Below are 14,219 nucleotides of genomic sequence, written 5' to 3' on the forward strand. Positions count from 1 at the left end.
TAAAAAAAAAAAAAAAAAATCCTTACTTATAAGAGACAATGTTAGAGCTGGAGCCAACCTTTACACTGCTCCCTAGCACTCCCTAGTGTTAGACATTGTCGATCACAGAGTCACAGAAGCTCAGAGTTGAAAGGAGCCTCAGGAATCATCTAATCAATACTAGAATAGGAATTTCTTCTATAACATAATCAACAATTCTTCATCCAGATTCTTCTTTAGATCTCCAGTGAAATGGAATCCACTCCCTCCCAGGCTGCTCTAATTTTGAAGACGTTTTCCTTACATCTAGTCTAATTTGGCCTCTGCAACTTCCACCCCCTGCTGTTAGCTCCATCTGGGAAGTCCAAGCACAACAAAACTATCCTCTCTTCTATTAGCTTCTTCTGGTCTTCCTTCTCCAAGTTTAACATTCTAAATTATTTAACTATTCCTCATTATTGCATGATCTTGGAACTTTTATCATACAAGTTGCCCTCTTCCACGCTCTCCAACTTTTCAATGCCATTTCTAAAATGTGGTACCCTGAACTGAATGCTAGAAGGAGATTCCCTCCCTACCACCTGCCAGACCCCAGACACTACACTATTAAGGCCCTCTTAATGTACCCTAAACTCCTAAATTTACAGATTAGGAAACTATAACACAAAGAGGTATGGTTTTAAATTTAGATACTTGAGAATGGTCCTAGCTTACCTGGAAAAGGACAAACTGTTTCAGTTCCGTTCAATTTAAGAAACACTTATTGAGAGCTTACTAAATGAAAGATAGTAAAAGCAGCAATGTTTTGAAATACCCCTTGTTTAGTAACTTGTGCCACAAAAAACAAAATGCCCACTAAGTAACTTTCAGAGTAGACTCTGTAATATACTGTCTTAACTCTTTGCCACTTTCTTCACAAATAATTAAGGCAAAATACGCAGCAAAAAGAAAACAAGTTTTCTTCTTGCTACAAAGGAAAAACCAAAATGAGCTCTTCAGGATAAAACTTAGGGGTTGCCAGGACATCAGCTGTCCTCTAGTAGTTGCCTGAAGTCTGGCTGTGCTAACTAAAGCATCTCACTTTCAAAAAATGAGTATTTAACATTCTTATTGAATTGCATAACAGCTAAGTGAGGAAATATGGAAGGAAATGGGGCAAACTAAGAAAAAAAGGTAATAAAAATATAAAAATAAAGCAAAACCAAATATAACAATGAAGTCATCTATTACAAACAACTATCATTTGACATGGAAGCACAAAGAGGAGGAATAGCTAGAGTACTTGCATCATTATTTAATAAGGTTTTATAATCAATAATCCATATCTGCTCCTCTAAATCATATTCTTCAAATGGCTATATTAAATTTGTCTCTTGGCTAATGGATAATCATACTAACCAGATGTCCAAGTTTTCATTCAATTCACTTTTTAACAAACATTTATTACATACCTACTATGTGCAAGGCACCAGGGAAACAAAGATATCATTATCATCATCATTCTCATTTATATAGTGCTTTTAGATTGAAAAGTGCTCTACACATGTGAATTCACTTAATCTTCACAACCACCAGAGGCAGAGAGGTTAAGCGACTTACCCAGGGTAATACAACTAATAAGTATCTCAGGCAGGTTCAAACTCAGGTGTTCCTGACTGGAAGTTCAGTATTCTATGCACTATACCACCTAGCTGCCCTGAAGAAGTTCATAATCTAATGGAGAAGGTTGGAATGAGGCAAGGCATGTATGTAAATAACTATGATATGAGGACAAGGGAGCCCAAAATAGGGCTATTAGGAATCTAAGGAAGCAGAAATCTCTCTTTGGAGGGGTCAGGGAAGGTTTGGCTTCAAGGTTAAACCTTGATGGAAAGTAAGGTCTCCAACAGGACTCAATTACAGGCAGGAGGTAAAGGAAGGAGGTCTCTGTGGGCATAGGGAATAATGTGAACAAACTATCAGAAATGGGAGAGGGTAAAATGAGAACCAGCAACAGGTAGTAGCTCCATTTGACTGGCACAGAGAGCATTCATAGGGGAGTCGTCCGGCTAAAACAGGCAGGGAGGTTTGGCATCATCACAGGTGAGGTCCGATCTAATTCAACAAACATTACATAAGCATCTACTAGGCTCTGAGGACACAATGATAAACTGAAACTGTCCTTGCCCTCAAGGATCCTATCTGACTAGAGAGATAAAACATGAACCCAAATAAATAAATACAAAGTTATACAAAGTAATTTCAAGAGGAAGAAGGCTTAATAACTGGGGGAATTAGAAAAGGCCTCTCCCAGGAGGTGGGATCTGAGCTGTGCTTTGAAGGATGCCAGGGACTCCAAGAGGAGTCACCACAGAAACTCTCTGCTTGAGCCAAGCAAGCTACTCACTGTTTTCCAACTACATCACACACTTAACTTCCCAGGCCTCTCAACTTTGCTCATGAATTTTCCTCTTACCTCCCTTCCTCTCCATTTGTCTAAATCCTACCCATTTCTCAAAACTTAGATTCAGTTCTAACTTCTCCGTTAAGCCTGACCCAACTGCGCCAGTCCTCAATTCTGACCTTGAAATCCCTATAGCACTTACTGCTGTTACACCATTTCATTTAGCACTTAAATACATTGCATTTTTATTTACCCTATTTCGTTTATGTCGTAGATTCCCAAATAACTAGACTATAATTCACGGACAGGACTGCATAGTAGATTTCTTTGCACCCCAGGCACCCAAAACACTGCATAACAAAAGTAAGGACTCAACAAATGGTCAATGAAAATAATGATTATAATCCAGAAACATTAAAGAAATTAACAGAAACCTAAATGTTTCCCATTTGCCAGGGAGTAGTTAATTTCTCATCATCTGTAAAATAACTATAAATGTCATTTTGATTATGAGTGTGAAAAACTAAGTTTAATGTTCACTTCTGGTATAAGAATAAGCTAAGACAGAAGAGTCAATCTAACATACTTACTGTTTCTACATAAGACATAAGAATATAAACTATATAGACAGGGGGTCAGAATGGAAATAGATCAGGCAAACCAGGTGAGACTTGGAAATGGAAGAAAAGACTCAGAAAAATTGAGCAGGTAACCCATTCAATCTCCTTTACGTAACACACTTAGGGCAAAGTACAGAAGTGAATAAGCATTTATGTGACTTAAGTGAATGAACCTGTGTGTTTATGAAAGATGAAATAGATTGCAAACTCTTTGAGGTCAGAGACTGCACCTTTTTTTGAATCTAAATGATACTAGAATAGTGGTGAGTAAACTAGTAAATTAATAAGTGAATGTGTGAATACGCTGGTTTTTGCTGACTCTTTAAAACAAAATCCTGGAAAGGCAAATATATCACTCTGCTGAAGCAATTGTTTTAAACCTTAGTATCCACCATTAAACTTTTACCTTTAACTGACATAACTCAGTTGTTTCCCACTTATCACTCTAAAAATCCTCGTTGATTACAGAACTAGTCTATTACAATGCAACCAAAGCTCTTCTTTCTTTCCAAAAGCACACAAGGAAAAGGCATAAATATAACACAAGAAAAGGAAACAATTCAGCATTGGTTTACCTGGATTACTATTAATATTGTTTTTGGGGGGTCGAGGAGTCGGTTTGGGAAGGGTAGTTTCCCTCAAGGCTTTGTTGGCAGCAGCATGTTGGGCTTTCTTTATACTGCTCCCTTCGGACTGCCAGGTCTGTTCTCCAAGAGTTAGCTGCACTGAGAACATCTTCAAAAAAAATTTGAAAAAATTAATTAAAACTTTCCAGTAAGAAAGTATGTATGAAATGTTACCTGTCTGAAAAATAAATACATAGCATTATAGAATTTGAGCATTAGCAGGGACTGTAAAGATTATCTAGTCCAATCTGACAAATTGTATAAATAAGGAATGTAGTATAGTAGATAAAGTGCCAGACTTGGAGGCAGGAAAACCTGGGTTTTAATCCTGCCTCAGATACTTAATAGCTGTGTGACTCTAGGCAAGTTCCTTAACCTCTCTGGACTTCAGATTCTTCTTCTGTAAAATAAGGAGGTTTGACTCAATGATGTCTAAGGTCCCTACCAACCCTAAGTCCATGATCCTAGAAAGCAGAGAAGTTTAAAGAGATTAAGTGAATTTCTTCCAACTAGGTTACATAACTATTCAGTATCCTTCAAAAGAAGGTTCTAGAACTCCAATCCACCGCAGTAACTCTAAGGGATAAACACCAAATTCTGTCTTCTACCATATCAGCTGAGGCTGGCATTGATAGGGTCCCCGATGTATAGTTGAGGAAAAAAACAAATAAAAATAGAACATGATTTTGTAACAAAATAGAAACATCTCTTTAATATCATTCAGATTATCTTCACTAAAGCACATATAGAAATACACACGGCAAAGTAAATCTGTTCTCCTAAAAATCTGGGGCACATATCAGAGAAGACCTAAATTTCTTCCTCTTTTCTATCACAAACTCTAAGAGGAAGAGGTCAGACAGATATAAAGATGAAACTGGAAAGAGGACAGCAAACTGACAACGGATAGAAATGGTTTGCAAATATCTTTATTATAAATGATTTTCACCATCAAGGACGTGGAGCTACTATATTTGGATTCTTAATTTCACCATCTTGAATGTGTTTATACAGGAAATGGAAATAGCAATGAAGAAAACAGCTATACTAGACCAAGGATACATAGAAGGGGGTCTCTGCTGGAGACAACACAATTTTGAGAACATTGAAGGACCAACTTTCAAGACATCTAAAAGAGGGAAAAATAGCAAAGTGTTAAAAAAAAAAATCTCTCAGGCCATACCAAAACCAAAAAGAAGTGCACAAGAAACCCATCAATCAACTAAATCATATGCCTATTTTCCTGTCTGTACAGAAATTTATGAGAAATATCCATACATTCATTAAGTATATATACTTGATACAGAAGGAAAGGATTTTATATGTGATATTTTATAGTAGATTATCAAAATTAACTGAAAGATCCAGAGAACACAAGGTCCCACTGAATTTATTATTTGAAAATCATAAAAAAGCATTTTGTTTGGTATGGCAAAATGCCATCTCCTAAAGAACAAAGTGAAGCATCTCAAGGGAAATAACAAAAAAAAGTAGGCAGGAAAGAGACCTAGTAGTACCATATCTAAAACTATACCAGAAAGCAATAATCATCAAAAACACTTTAGCAATAGTTCAAAAATAGAGAGTTCAATCCGTGTAACAGATGAGGTGCATACTGTACAGAAGCAAATGAACCTAGTAGCCTAAAGTTCAACAAACCCAAAGATCCCAGCTCCTGGGGAAGGACTCACTATTTGACAAAAACTTCTAGGAAAATTGGATGGCAGTCTAGCAGAAATGAGGTTAAGAACAATACTAAATATCAAATAAAAGCTAAGTTCCAAATACATACATGACTTAGAAATAAAAAGTCATATTATATATATACAAGTTAGAGGAACTAGGAAGAAATTACCTTTAAGATCTATGTATAGGGGAAAGGTTTATAACTAAACAAAGGACAAAGAGGACTATAAAGGATAAAATGGAAACTTTTGATTGCAAAAAAATTTTAAAGTTTTTTCATATTGCAAATGCAACACAGCTAAGTTGTTATAAGGGAAACAGTTGCCAGGAGAAAATCTTTGTAGCAAGTTGTTCTGATAAAAGTCTCATTTCCAAGACATAGAAGGAACTGTTAGAAATTAGTAAGAATAAAAACCATTCCCCAGTTGATAAATGGTCAAAGGATAGGAACATGAACAGGCAGTTCTCAAGGAAAGAAATCTAAGCTATCAACATACACATGAAAAAATGCTCCAAATCACTAAATTACATTAGAGAAATTGAGGCTCCACTTCATACCTATTGGATTGGCAAAGTTAGGGAAAAGAAGGAAAATTTCACGTGGAAGTGGAAGACAGAATGCCACATAAAGGAAACAGAAAGTACACCTGTTTGGCTGGTGTATAGAATACATGAAATGAAACAATGGAACAAAAAAAGAGAGTTCTGTTTGACAGATGAGGTACACAACGTGCAGAAGCAAATGAACCTAGTGGCCTAGAGTTCAACAAACTCATACCAGCTCCTGGGGGAAGGACTAACTATTTGACAAAAACTGCTGGGGAAATTGGACAGGAATCTAACAGAAATTAGGCTTAAACCAACACTAAAAATAGTGTACAAAGATAAGCTCCAAATTCATTTATGACCTAAAAAGCCAAACTAAAGTCAGAGTATAAAGGGCTTTAAATGCTAACTGGACAAATTTGTACTTTATTCCAAGAGCAATGGGGAGCCACTGAAGTTTCTTGAGAAAGTGATTTCCCTCACCATACCTGTACTTTAAGAATTCTCTAATAAATACAGATGCAAAAATTTTAAATAAAATATTAGCAAATAGATTACAGCAACTTATCACACGAATAATACACTATGACCAGGTAGGATTTATACTAGGAATGCAGGGCTGGTTCAATATAAGGAAAACTATCATAATTGATCACATCAACACCAAAACTAACAGAAACCACATGATCATCTCAATAGATGCAGAAAAAGCTTTTGACAAAATACAACACCCATTCCTATTAAAAACACTAGAGAGTATAAGTATAAATGGAGTCATCCTTAAAATAATAAATAACATCTATCTAAAACCTTCAGCAAACATTATTTTGTAATGGGGACAAGCTAGAAGCATTTCCAATAAGATCCAGGGGTGAAACAAGGATGTCCATTATCACCACTGTTGTTCAATATCTTACTGGAAACATTAGCTTTAGGAATAAGAGAAGAAAAAGAAATTGAAGGTATTAGAATAGGCAAAGAAGAGACAAAGTTATCACTCTTTGCAGATGACATGATGATATACTTAGAGAATCCTAGAGAATCAAGTAAAAAACTACTTGAAATAATAAACAACTTTAGCAAAGTTGCAGGCTATAAAACAAACCTACATAAATCATTGGCATTTCTATATATTACCAACAAAGCCCAACAGAAAGAGATAGAAAGAGAAATTCCATTTAAACTTACTGCAGACATTATAAAATATTTAGGAGTCTACCTCCCAAAACAAACCCAGGAACTATATGAACACAATCACAAAACACTTTTCACACAAATAAAGTCAGATCTAAATAACTGGAAAAACATCAGTTGCTCATCGGTAACCGAGCTAATATGATAAAAATGACGATTCTACCTAAGCTAATTTACTTATTCAGTGCCATACCAATCAAACTACCAAAAAAATTATTTTATGGAGTTAGAAAAAAATAATAACAAGATTCATTTGAAAGAACAAAAGGTCCAGAATATCAAGGGAACTAATGAAAAGAAATGCAGGGGAAGGTGGCCTAGCCATTCCAGATCTCAAATTGTACTACAAACCAGCAATCATCAAAACTGCTTGGTACTGGCTAAGAAATAGAGCAGTGGATCAATGGAATAGGTTAAGTATGCAAGACACAGTAGTCAATGACTATAGTAATCTATTATTTGATAAACCCAAAGACCCCAGCTTCTGGGATAAGAACCCACTCTTTGAAAAAAACTGCTGGGAAAACTGGAAAAGAGTATGGCAGAAACTAGGCATTGATCAAAATCTTACACCATATACCAAAATAAAGTCAAAATGGGTTCATGATTTAGATATAAAGGCTGATACTATAAGCAAACTGGAAGAGCAAGGAATAGTTTACCTACCAGATCTATGGAGAACAAAAGAAATCATGACCAAACAGGAGATAGAGAACATTACGAAATGCAAAATGGATAACTATGATTACATTAAATTGGAAAGTTTTTGCACAAACAAAGCCAATGCAACTCAGATTACAAGGAAGGTAGAAAATTGGGAAAGAATTTTTACAACCAGTCTCTCTGGTAAGGGCCTCATTTCTAAAATATATAGAGAATTAAGTCAAACTTATAAGAATACAAGTCATTCCCCAATTGATAAATGGTCAAAGGATATGCACATGCAGTTCTCAGATGAAGAAATTAAAGTCAACTATAGTCATATGAAAAAATGCTCTAAATCAATATTGATTAGAAAAATGCAAATCAAAACAACTCTGAGGTACCACATCACACCTATCAGATTGGCCAACATGACAAAACAAGAAAATGATAAATGTTGGAGATGGGAAAATTGGAACACTAATGCATTGTTAGTGGAGTTGTGAAATGATCCTACCATTTTGGAGAGCAATTTGGAACTATGCCCAAAGGGCTATAAAAAAGTACATACCCTTTGACCCAGCAATAGCACTTCTAGGGCTATATCCCAAAGAGATCACACAAACGGGAAAAGGACCTACATGTACAAAAATATTCATAGCAGCTCTTTTTGTGGTGGCAAAGAATTGGAAATTGAGAGGATGCCCATCCATTGGGGAATGGCTGAGCAAGTTGTGGTGTATGAATGTGATGGAATACTATTGTGCTATAAGAAATGATGGACAGACTGACTTCAGAAAAACCTGGAAAGACTTGTATGGTCTGATGTTGAGTGAAGTGAGCAGAACCAAGAGAACGTTGTACACAATAACAGCCACATTGTGTGATGACTAATATTGATAAACTTAACCCTTCCCGGCAATACAAGGATCTAAGATATCTCCAGAGGTCTTGTGATGGAAAATGCTATCCACACCCAAAAAAAGAACTATGGAAGCCGAATTGTTATTTTTTTCTCTTCCATTGAGTTTTGTTTCCTATTTCTGGTGGGTCCTCCAATTGGTTCTAATTCTTACTTACAACATCATTAATGTGAAAATATGTTTAATAGGAATGTATACATATAGCCTATATCAGATTGTGCGCTATCTTGGGGAGGGAGGTGGGGAGAAAGGGGGAGAAAAATTTTAAACTTAAAAGCATATGGAAGTGATTGTTGATAAATCATTATAAATTAATAAAAAAAAAAGAACACTGACATGGCAACTGCACGGAGAGTAGAGAAAGAAGAAACAATGCAAAATTGGTCTTTCTGACCAATTAGAAAGCTATTATAATAGTCTATTTGAAAAATGGAGAGGGTCTACCTATACTAGGGTAATTGTGCTATGAACAGAAAGAAAAGGACATAGGAGACAGACATTAAAGAGCTTGAATCAATAAGACTTGACTATTAATTGTATATGGGGATGACGGAAAATGAAGAGTCAAGGATGACTACTGGAAGAATGTGGTGCTCTTGACAAAAGGAGGAAAGGTAGAAGAAGGAGTGGGTTTAGAAAGAGAATGAATTTCTTTCGAACTTATGGAGCTTGAGATGCCTATCAGATATCCAGGTGATCATGTCAAATACAAAGTTGAAAATGCACAAATTGAGCTCAAGAGAAAGATAAGGACTAGAAATACAATTTTGGGAATAAGCCATGTAGAGATGATAGCTGAATCCATAGGAGATGATGAGATCACCAAAAGAGAGAATGTAGAGAGAGAGAGGAGAAGGCCAGGCTCAGAGACAGGACATAGATGATGAACCTGCAAAAGAGAACAATAATGATCAGTCAGAAAGGGAGAAAGAGAACCATGACAGATCAATATCATGAAAACCCAAGAAGGAGAGTATAATAGGATCAATTATCTATCAGGGTTCCCTCTCTCCCTAAAACATGGTTTAGGCAAGTTTTTTTTAATAAAAAGCAACAAAGCTGTATCTAGGATTTGAGACTAGCCCAAGAGGTACATGGTGCAAGCTGTACTTCCCTTGACTCAACTTTCTGGTAGCCTTCGACCTACTGACTTGTCTTCCTGGTCACCTAAAGGCATAAAAAGGCCCACCCATGTGGGGTGGGGACCCTTTAGAGTTGGCAGAAGCCCCAAAATGCAAATCATCATATCCTACCCAGACAACAAGACACATATCCATATGAAAACAAAGGGAGCCACATCTACCCAAGCTAAGCACTAAAATATTCTTGCTCAACATTCTTTCTATGCTATGGCTCAGTAAGCCTCTTTCTGTTAATTGCTGAATGATCTATGAATACATCATTTCATTCTAACATTGAACTTGAACAGGATACCAGCCCAAGTCAGGCCTGCCCCTGACAGGCCCAAGCCTTAGGATACACCACAGCACAGGAGTCAGGATCAGGATGATTACTCTTCAAGAGGCTAAGAACAGTCACACAAAAAGGGAGACAGAACAATGACAAAGCAGTATCATGAAAATCCACAGAGGAGAAAGTATCAAAAAGGAGAGCTTGTAAACCGTGTTGAATGCTGAAGAAATATCAAGAAAGAAGAGGACTGAAAAGTGGCCATTGGAATTTAGCAATAAAATCATTGGTGACCTTGCAGAGAGTAGTTTCCATTCACTGGTGGGGATAAAAACCAGATTACAAGGGCTGGAGAAGCAAATAGCTTTTTCTAGGACTTTGTTTGGAATAGAAAGAGAGATATTAGATATCTTGAGGGGATAGCAGGATCATGCCAAGGTTTTTTTTAAGGATGGAAGACATCTGGGTATATCTGATGGCAGTAGGGAGCAGCTTAGAGGTAAGAAGACAGTGGGATTTAGGGAGAGAGGAAATGATCAAAGGGGCAAACTGCCAGCAGGTACACATCCAGTAGGTCACAGGTCAATTTGAATATTTTAGTATTTGAAAGCAGTCAATCAGTCCATAATTTGAAGTCTTTTCTTCCCCCTTTAAAAAAAATCAGAACAACTGCATCTTGGAAACAGAAAGGAACTGGTAAGGGTTGCTACAAGCCAGCTGACTACCCCACTGGGTCCTTGACCTGATCATAATTTTTTTAAATTATGAAGTTGACAAGAATGGGGCATTTCCATATATAATAGCTAGCTAGCATCTATATATTTCCATATACTAAGAAGAACAAAAAAGGAGGCTTGTCTATGAAGCCATGCATTTCTACTGTACATAGCTTGGATTTTTTAAGTATACATGAAATTTAATGTGGTAGTTCCAATATTGTCCTGCTAGTCTGAAAGCCATCTCACAAAGAATATTTTTAAAAGAAAAAAAGAAAGAAAAAGAGTGAGAAGATTTTTTAAATCAGTAAATATTATCAATATATTGAAATAATTGACCTTATATATATTTATACATTGGCAATTGACAAGATGTCTCCCGCTTAATAATATAGTTTGAGATTAGGAAGAGCATGTGTGTATATGTGTACGTGTTCTGTCATTCCTTTGTCATTCATCTGATATCTAATCCTCTCACTATTATGTTTCAATAATTGGTTTCCTTCATAATTATATGTATTTTGTTTTATATATTTAAAAACACTCTGAGAAGGGGTCCTTAGAAGTCACCAAACTGTCAGAGGAGTCCATTATACCAAAAAAAAAAAGGTGAAGAATTCCTGATCTACATTATTAACTCCTCTACTAAACAAAGTTCCAAGGAAGCACAAAGCCTATAATCTTAGCTGAACCTTGCATCTCCTCTAGTGTCTAACCCAGTGCTCCACATGTAATAGGGGCTTTAATATGTGTTACATGGCATTATTTTAGACCCTTAGAATGCCATAAAAATTACTTACTATTATTGACTTCTCTTCTACCCTCATTTTAAGCTTTAATAGAAATACATATAAACGAAAACCATGTTGCCTAAGAATAATCTTCACAAGAATCATGTGACAGATCTACAAAATATTTTGCTGGCTTACAAATTCCAAATTGAGGCACACTGATCTTGTTCAGGCAATTACTGAAAATATATACTACTAAAAGTCAACATAATATTTAGTACTTGAATGAGTCACTACTTATCATGTCCTAATAGAATAGGTATTATGAGTCTCATTTTACAAATAAGGAAACTGAGAATTTGAGTTACCCAAAGCCATACTGCATTTTCACAAAATTATGTAAAGCAACAGTCCAGTCTAACCAGTCTAGCAAGGTCTAAAGTTCTTAGCCCTGTCTTGTACTCAGACCACTGGTCTACACTACCTCTCTCAGGAATATCTATTTCACAATAAAGTTTCCCTTTCATGCTATTAGTAGTATCATCTGTGTCATCTACTTCTTTACACTTGCTTATACCTGCTGGAACTAACAAAATACAAAGTCAGAAAGCAGGCTGGAAGAATAAGCAAACAAAAAATAAACTCCCCATAAAAAGCTATTATGTTGACAAGGATGCTAAAGACTTATAGAAGCAAAAGAAGAAAATGGCTCAAAATATTTACAGGCAAAGCCCCACAGAAAAATGCAGCTCGAGCATAAATTTAAATAGAATACCTGGAAAAGATGATGCAAGAGTTAAAAAAATATTTTGTCAATGAAATGAGAATGCTATAGGAAAAAGAGAGCTATGGAAGAAATCATTGGAAAGGAAAGTAAAAGCTTGGCACAAGAGATACAAAGCCTTGCTCAAGCAAAAAACTCAATGAAAATTAGAAAAACTCAAATAGAAGCCAATGACTCTATCAGAAAACAGGAAATATTTTCTTAAAAAAGTCAAAAGACTAAAAAAAAAAGAAGATAATATAAGTTGCCTCATACCAAAAACAACTGAGCTAGAAAATCACTCAAGAAGAAAAAAAAATTAGGAATCATTGGGCTACCTGAAAGCCATGACCAAAAAAAGAACTTAAACATCATATTTCAAGAGTATTTAAAGAAAACTACCCAGATCTTTTAGAATAAGAGGTCAAAATAGAAACAACAAAGAATCCACTCGTCATGTCCTGAAGGAAACTCCAAAATAAAAACTACTGGGGACATTATACCCCATAACCAGAGCTTTCAGGTCAAATAAAAAATATGGCAAGCAGTCAGAAAGAAAGAATTCAAGTACCAAAGAGCCATAGTCAGAATCACACATAGTAACTACCACTATAAAGGAATGGATAACTTAGGACATAATATTCCAGAAGGCAAAAGATGTAGACTTACAGCCAATAATAAATTATCCTGAAATTTTTACTATAATCCTAAAGGGGGAAAAAATGGACCTTTAATTAAATACAGGATGTTCAAGTATTCCTGATGAAAACACCAGAGCTGCAAAGAAACTGAAGTTCAAACACAGGGGCTAAGAGAAACACAAAAAAAAGGTAAACAGGAAAAAACAATCATAAGGGCCTAAACAAGGATGTATTTTTATGTTTAAATATGGAGAAATGATATATGTGTCTCCTCTGAACCCTATCAGCATCAGGTGTTATAGAGGGAATCTATTTAGATAAAAGGCCTAGAAGTAACTCTGCTGTGTATTAATAATCTTAAAAGAAGAATGGAGAGAGAAAGTACAAAATTATTATAGTTTCTCATCTATACACAGTCCTTTGATGGGAAATAATTCCCTAATGATGGGAAATATGTATTGCATACATATTTATCTTAAATTGTTCACCCCAAACTTTTTTAGACATTAAATATATTAAGGCAACTACTTATTTGTAAATTTAGCATCAGTAGACACGACACAGTTGTCGTGTAATCAACAAGATGAAGAACATTTTCTCCAGTCCCCAATAACTCTCAAAACCCCTGAAAGAGGAATTATGAGCCAAAGTTTCAATCACAACTGTTCCCGCAGGATAAGAAAACAAGAAAGATTACTCAACAAGGTAACAGACTTACAAATTAATAGTGGATAATACTACTCCCTAGTGTGCTAACTCAGCACTCCACCTCTCCCTACATCCCTTAAGCACAGGCTGGGCAAACAAACCAAACCGCAGGCTTGTTCTTTAGGAACTACTCCAGGAATTCACTCCTTTTGTAGTCTTTGCTAGCACACCTTGTCCCTACTCTTCCCTCAGCATCCTATTGCAACAGCAGACAACCTCAACTCTACTCATGAGGTGAAGGATGGGGGGGGTGGGAGGGACAGGGGGAACTGGAACTGGGGAACTACCTGAGGTATTCCCTAGGTAAGGGAATCCCAAGGTGACAGAAATTCTGCCTATAACACCTATTCTCCTATCCCCTGAGCTGCAAAAAAAAGTAACTCAGCTCATGCAGAGAACCAAGGAACAGAGATAACTGGGTTGGGAAGGAAGGATGGCATTGTAGCACCAAGCCTTAATGAAAGGGTACTGACATCCAGCTAGGGCCAGTCCCATCCCTCCAGAAGTTACCTGAGGCAGGGACTGAGACTGATGAAAAGCAAGTTCATCAGTATGGGAAGAGGCTGAGACAACCTGTGGCAAGGAATTGGAAAAGAATCTACCCATCAAATGGTGAATGGCTAAACAAGTTGTATTATGTATATAAATGTT

General features: G+C 36.2%; 1 protein-coding gene across 3 annotated transcripts in view; it reads right to left on the reverse strand.

Annotated features, from left to right (window-relative positions):
• Positions 1–14,219, reverse strand: part of LOC114054268 (double-stranded RNA-binding protein Staufen homolog 2-like) — a 405,344-nt gene that overhangs the window by 342,667 nt on the left and 48,458 nt on the right. For all 3 annotated transcript variants that reach the window (XM_027877456.1, XM_027877457.1, XM_027877458.1), the window contains one exon: positions 3,558–3,717. In XM_027877456.1, coding sequence (XP_027733257.1) covers positions 3,558–3,717 — 160 coding nt within the window. The remainder of the gene's footprint in view (positions 1–3,557; positions 3,718–14,219) is intronic.

Source organism: Vombatus ursinus, unplaced genomic scaffold (assembly GCF_900497805.2).
Source record: "Vombatus ursinus unplaced genomic scaffold, bare-nosed wombat genome assembly UNPS02014812.1, whole genome shotgun sequence".
NCBI classification, from domain to species: Eukaryota; Metazoa; Chordata; class Mammalia; order Diprotodontia; family Vombatidae; genus Vombatus; species Vombatus ursinus.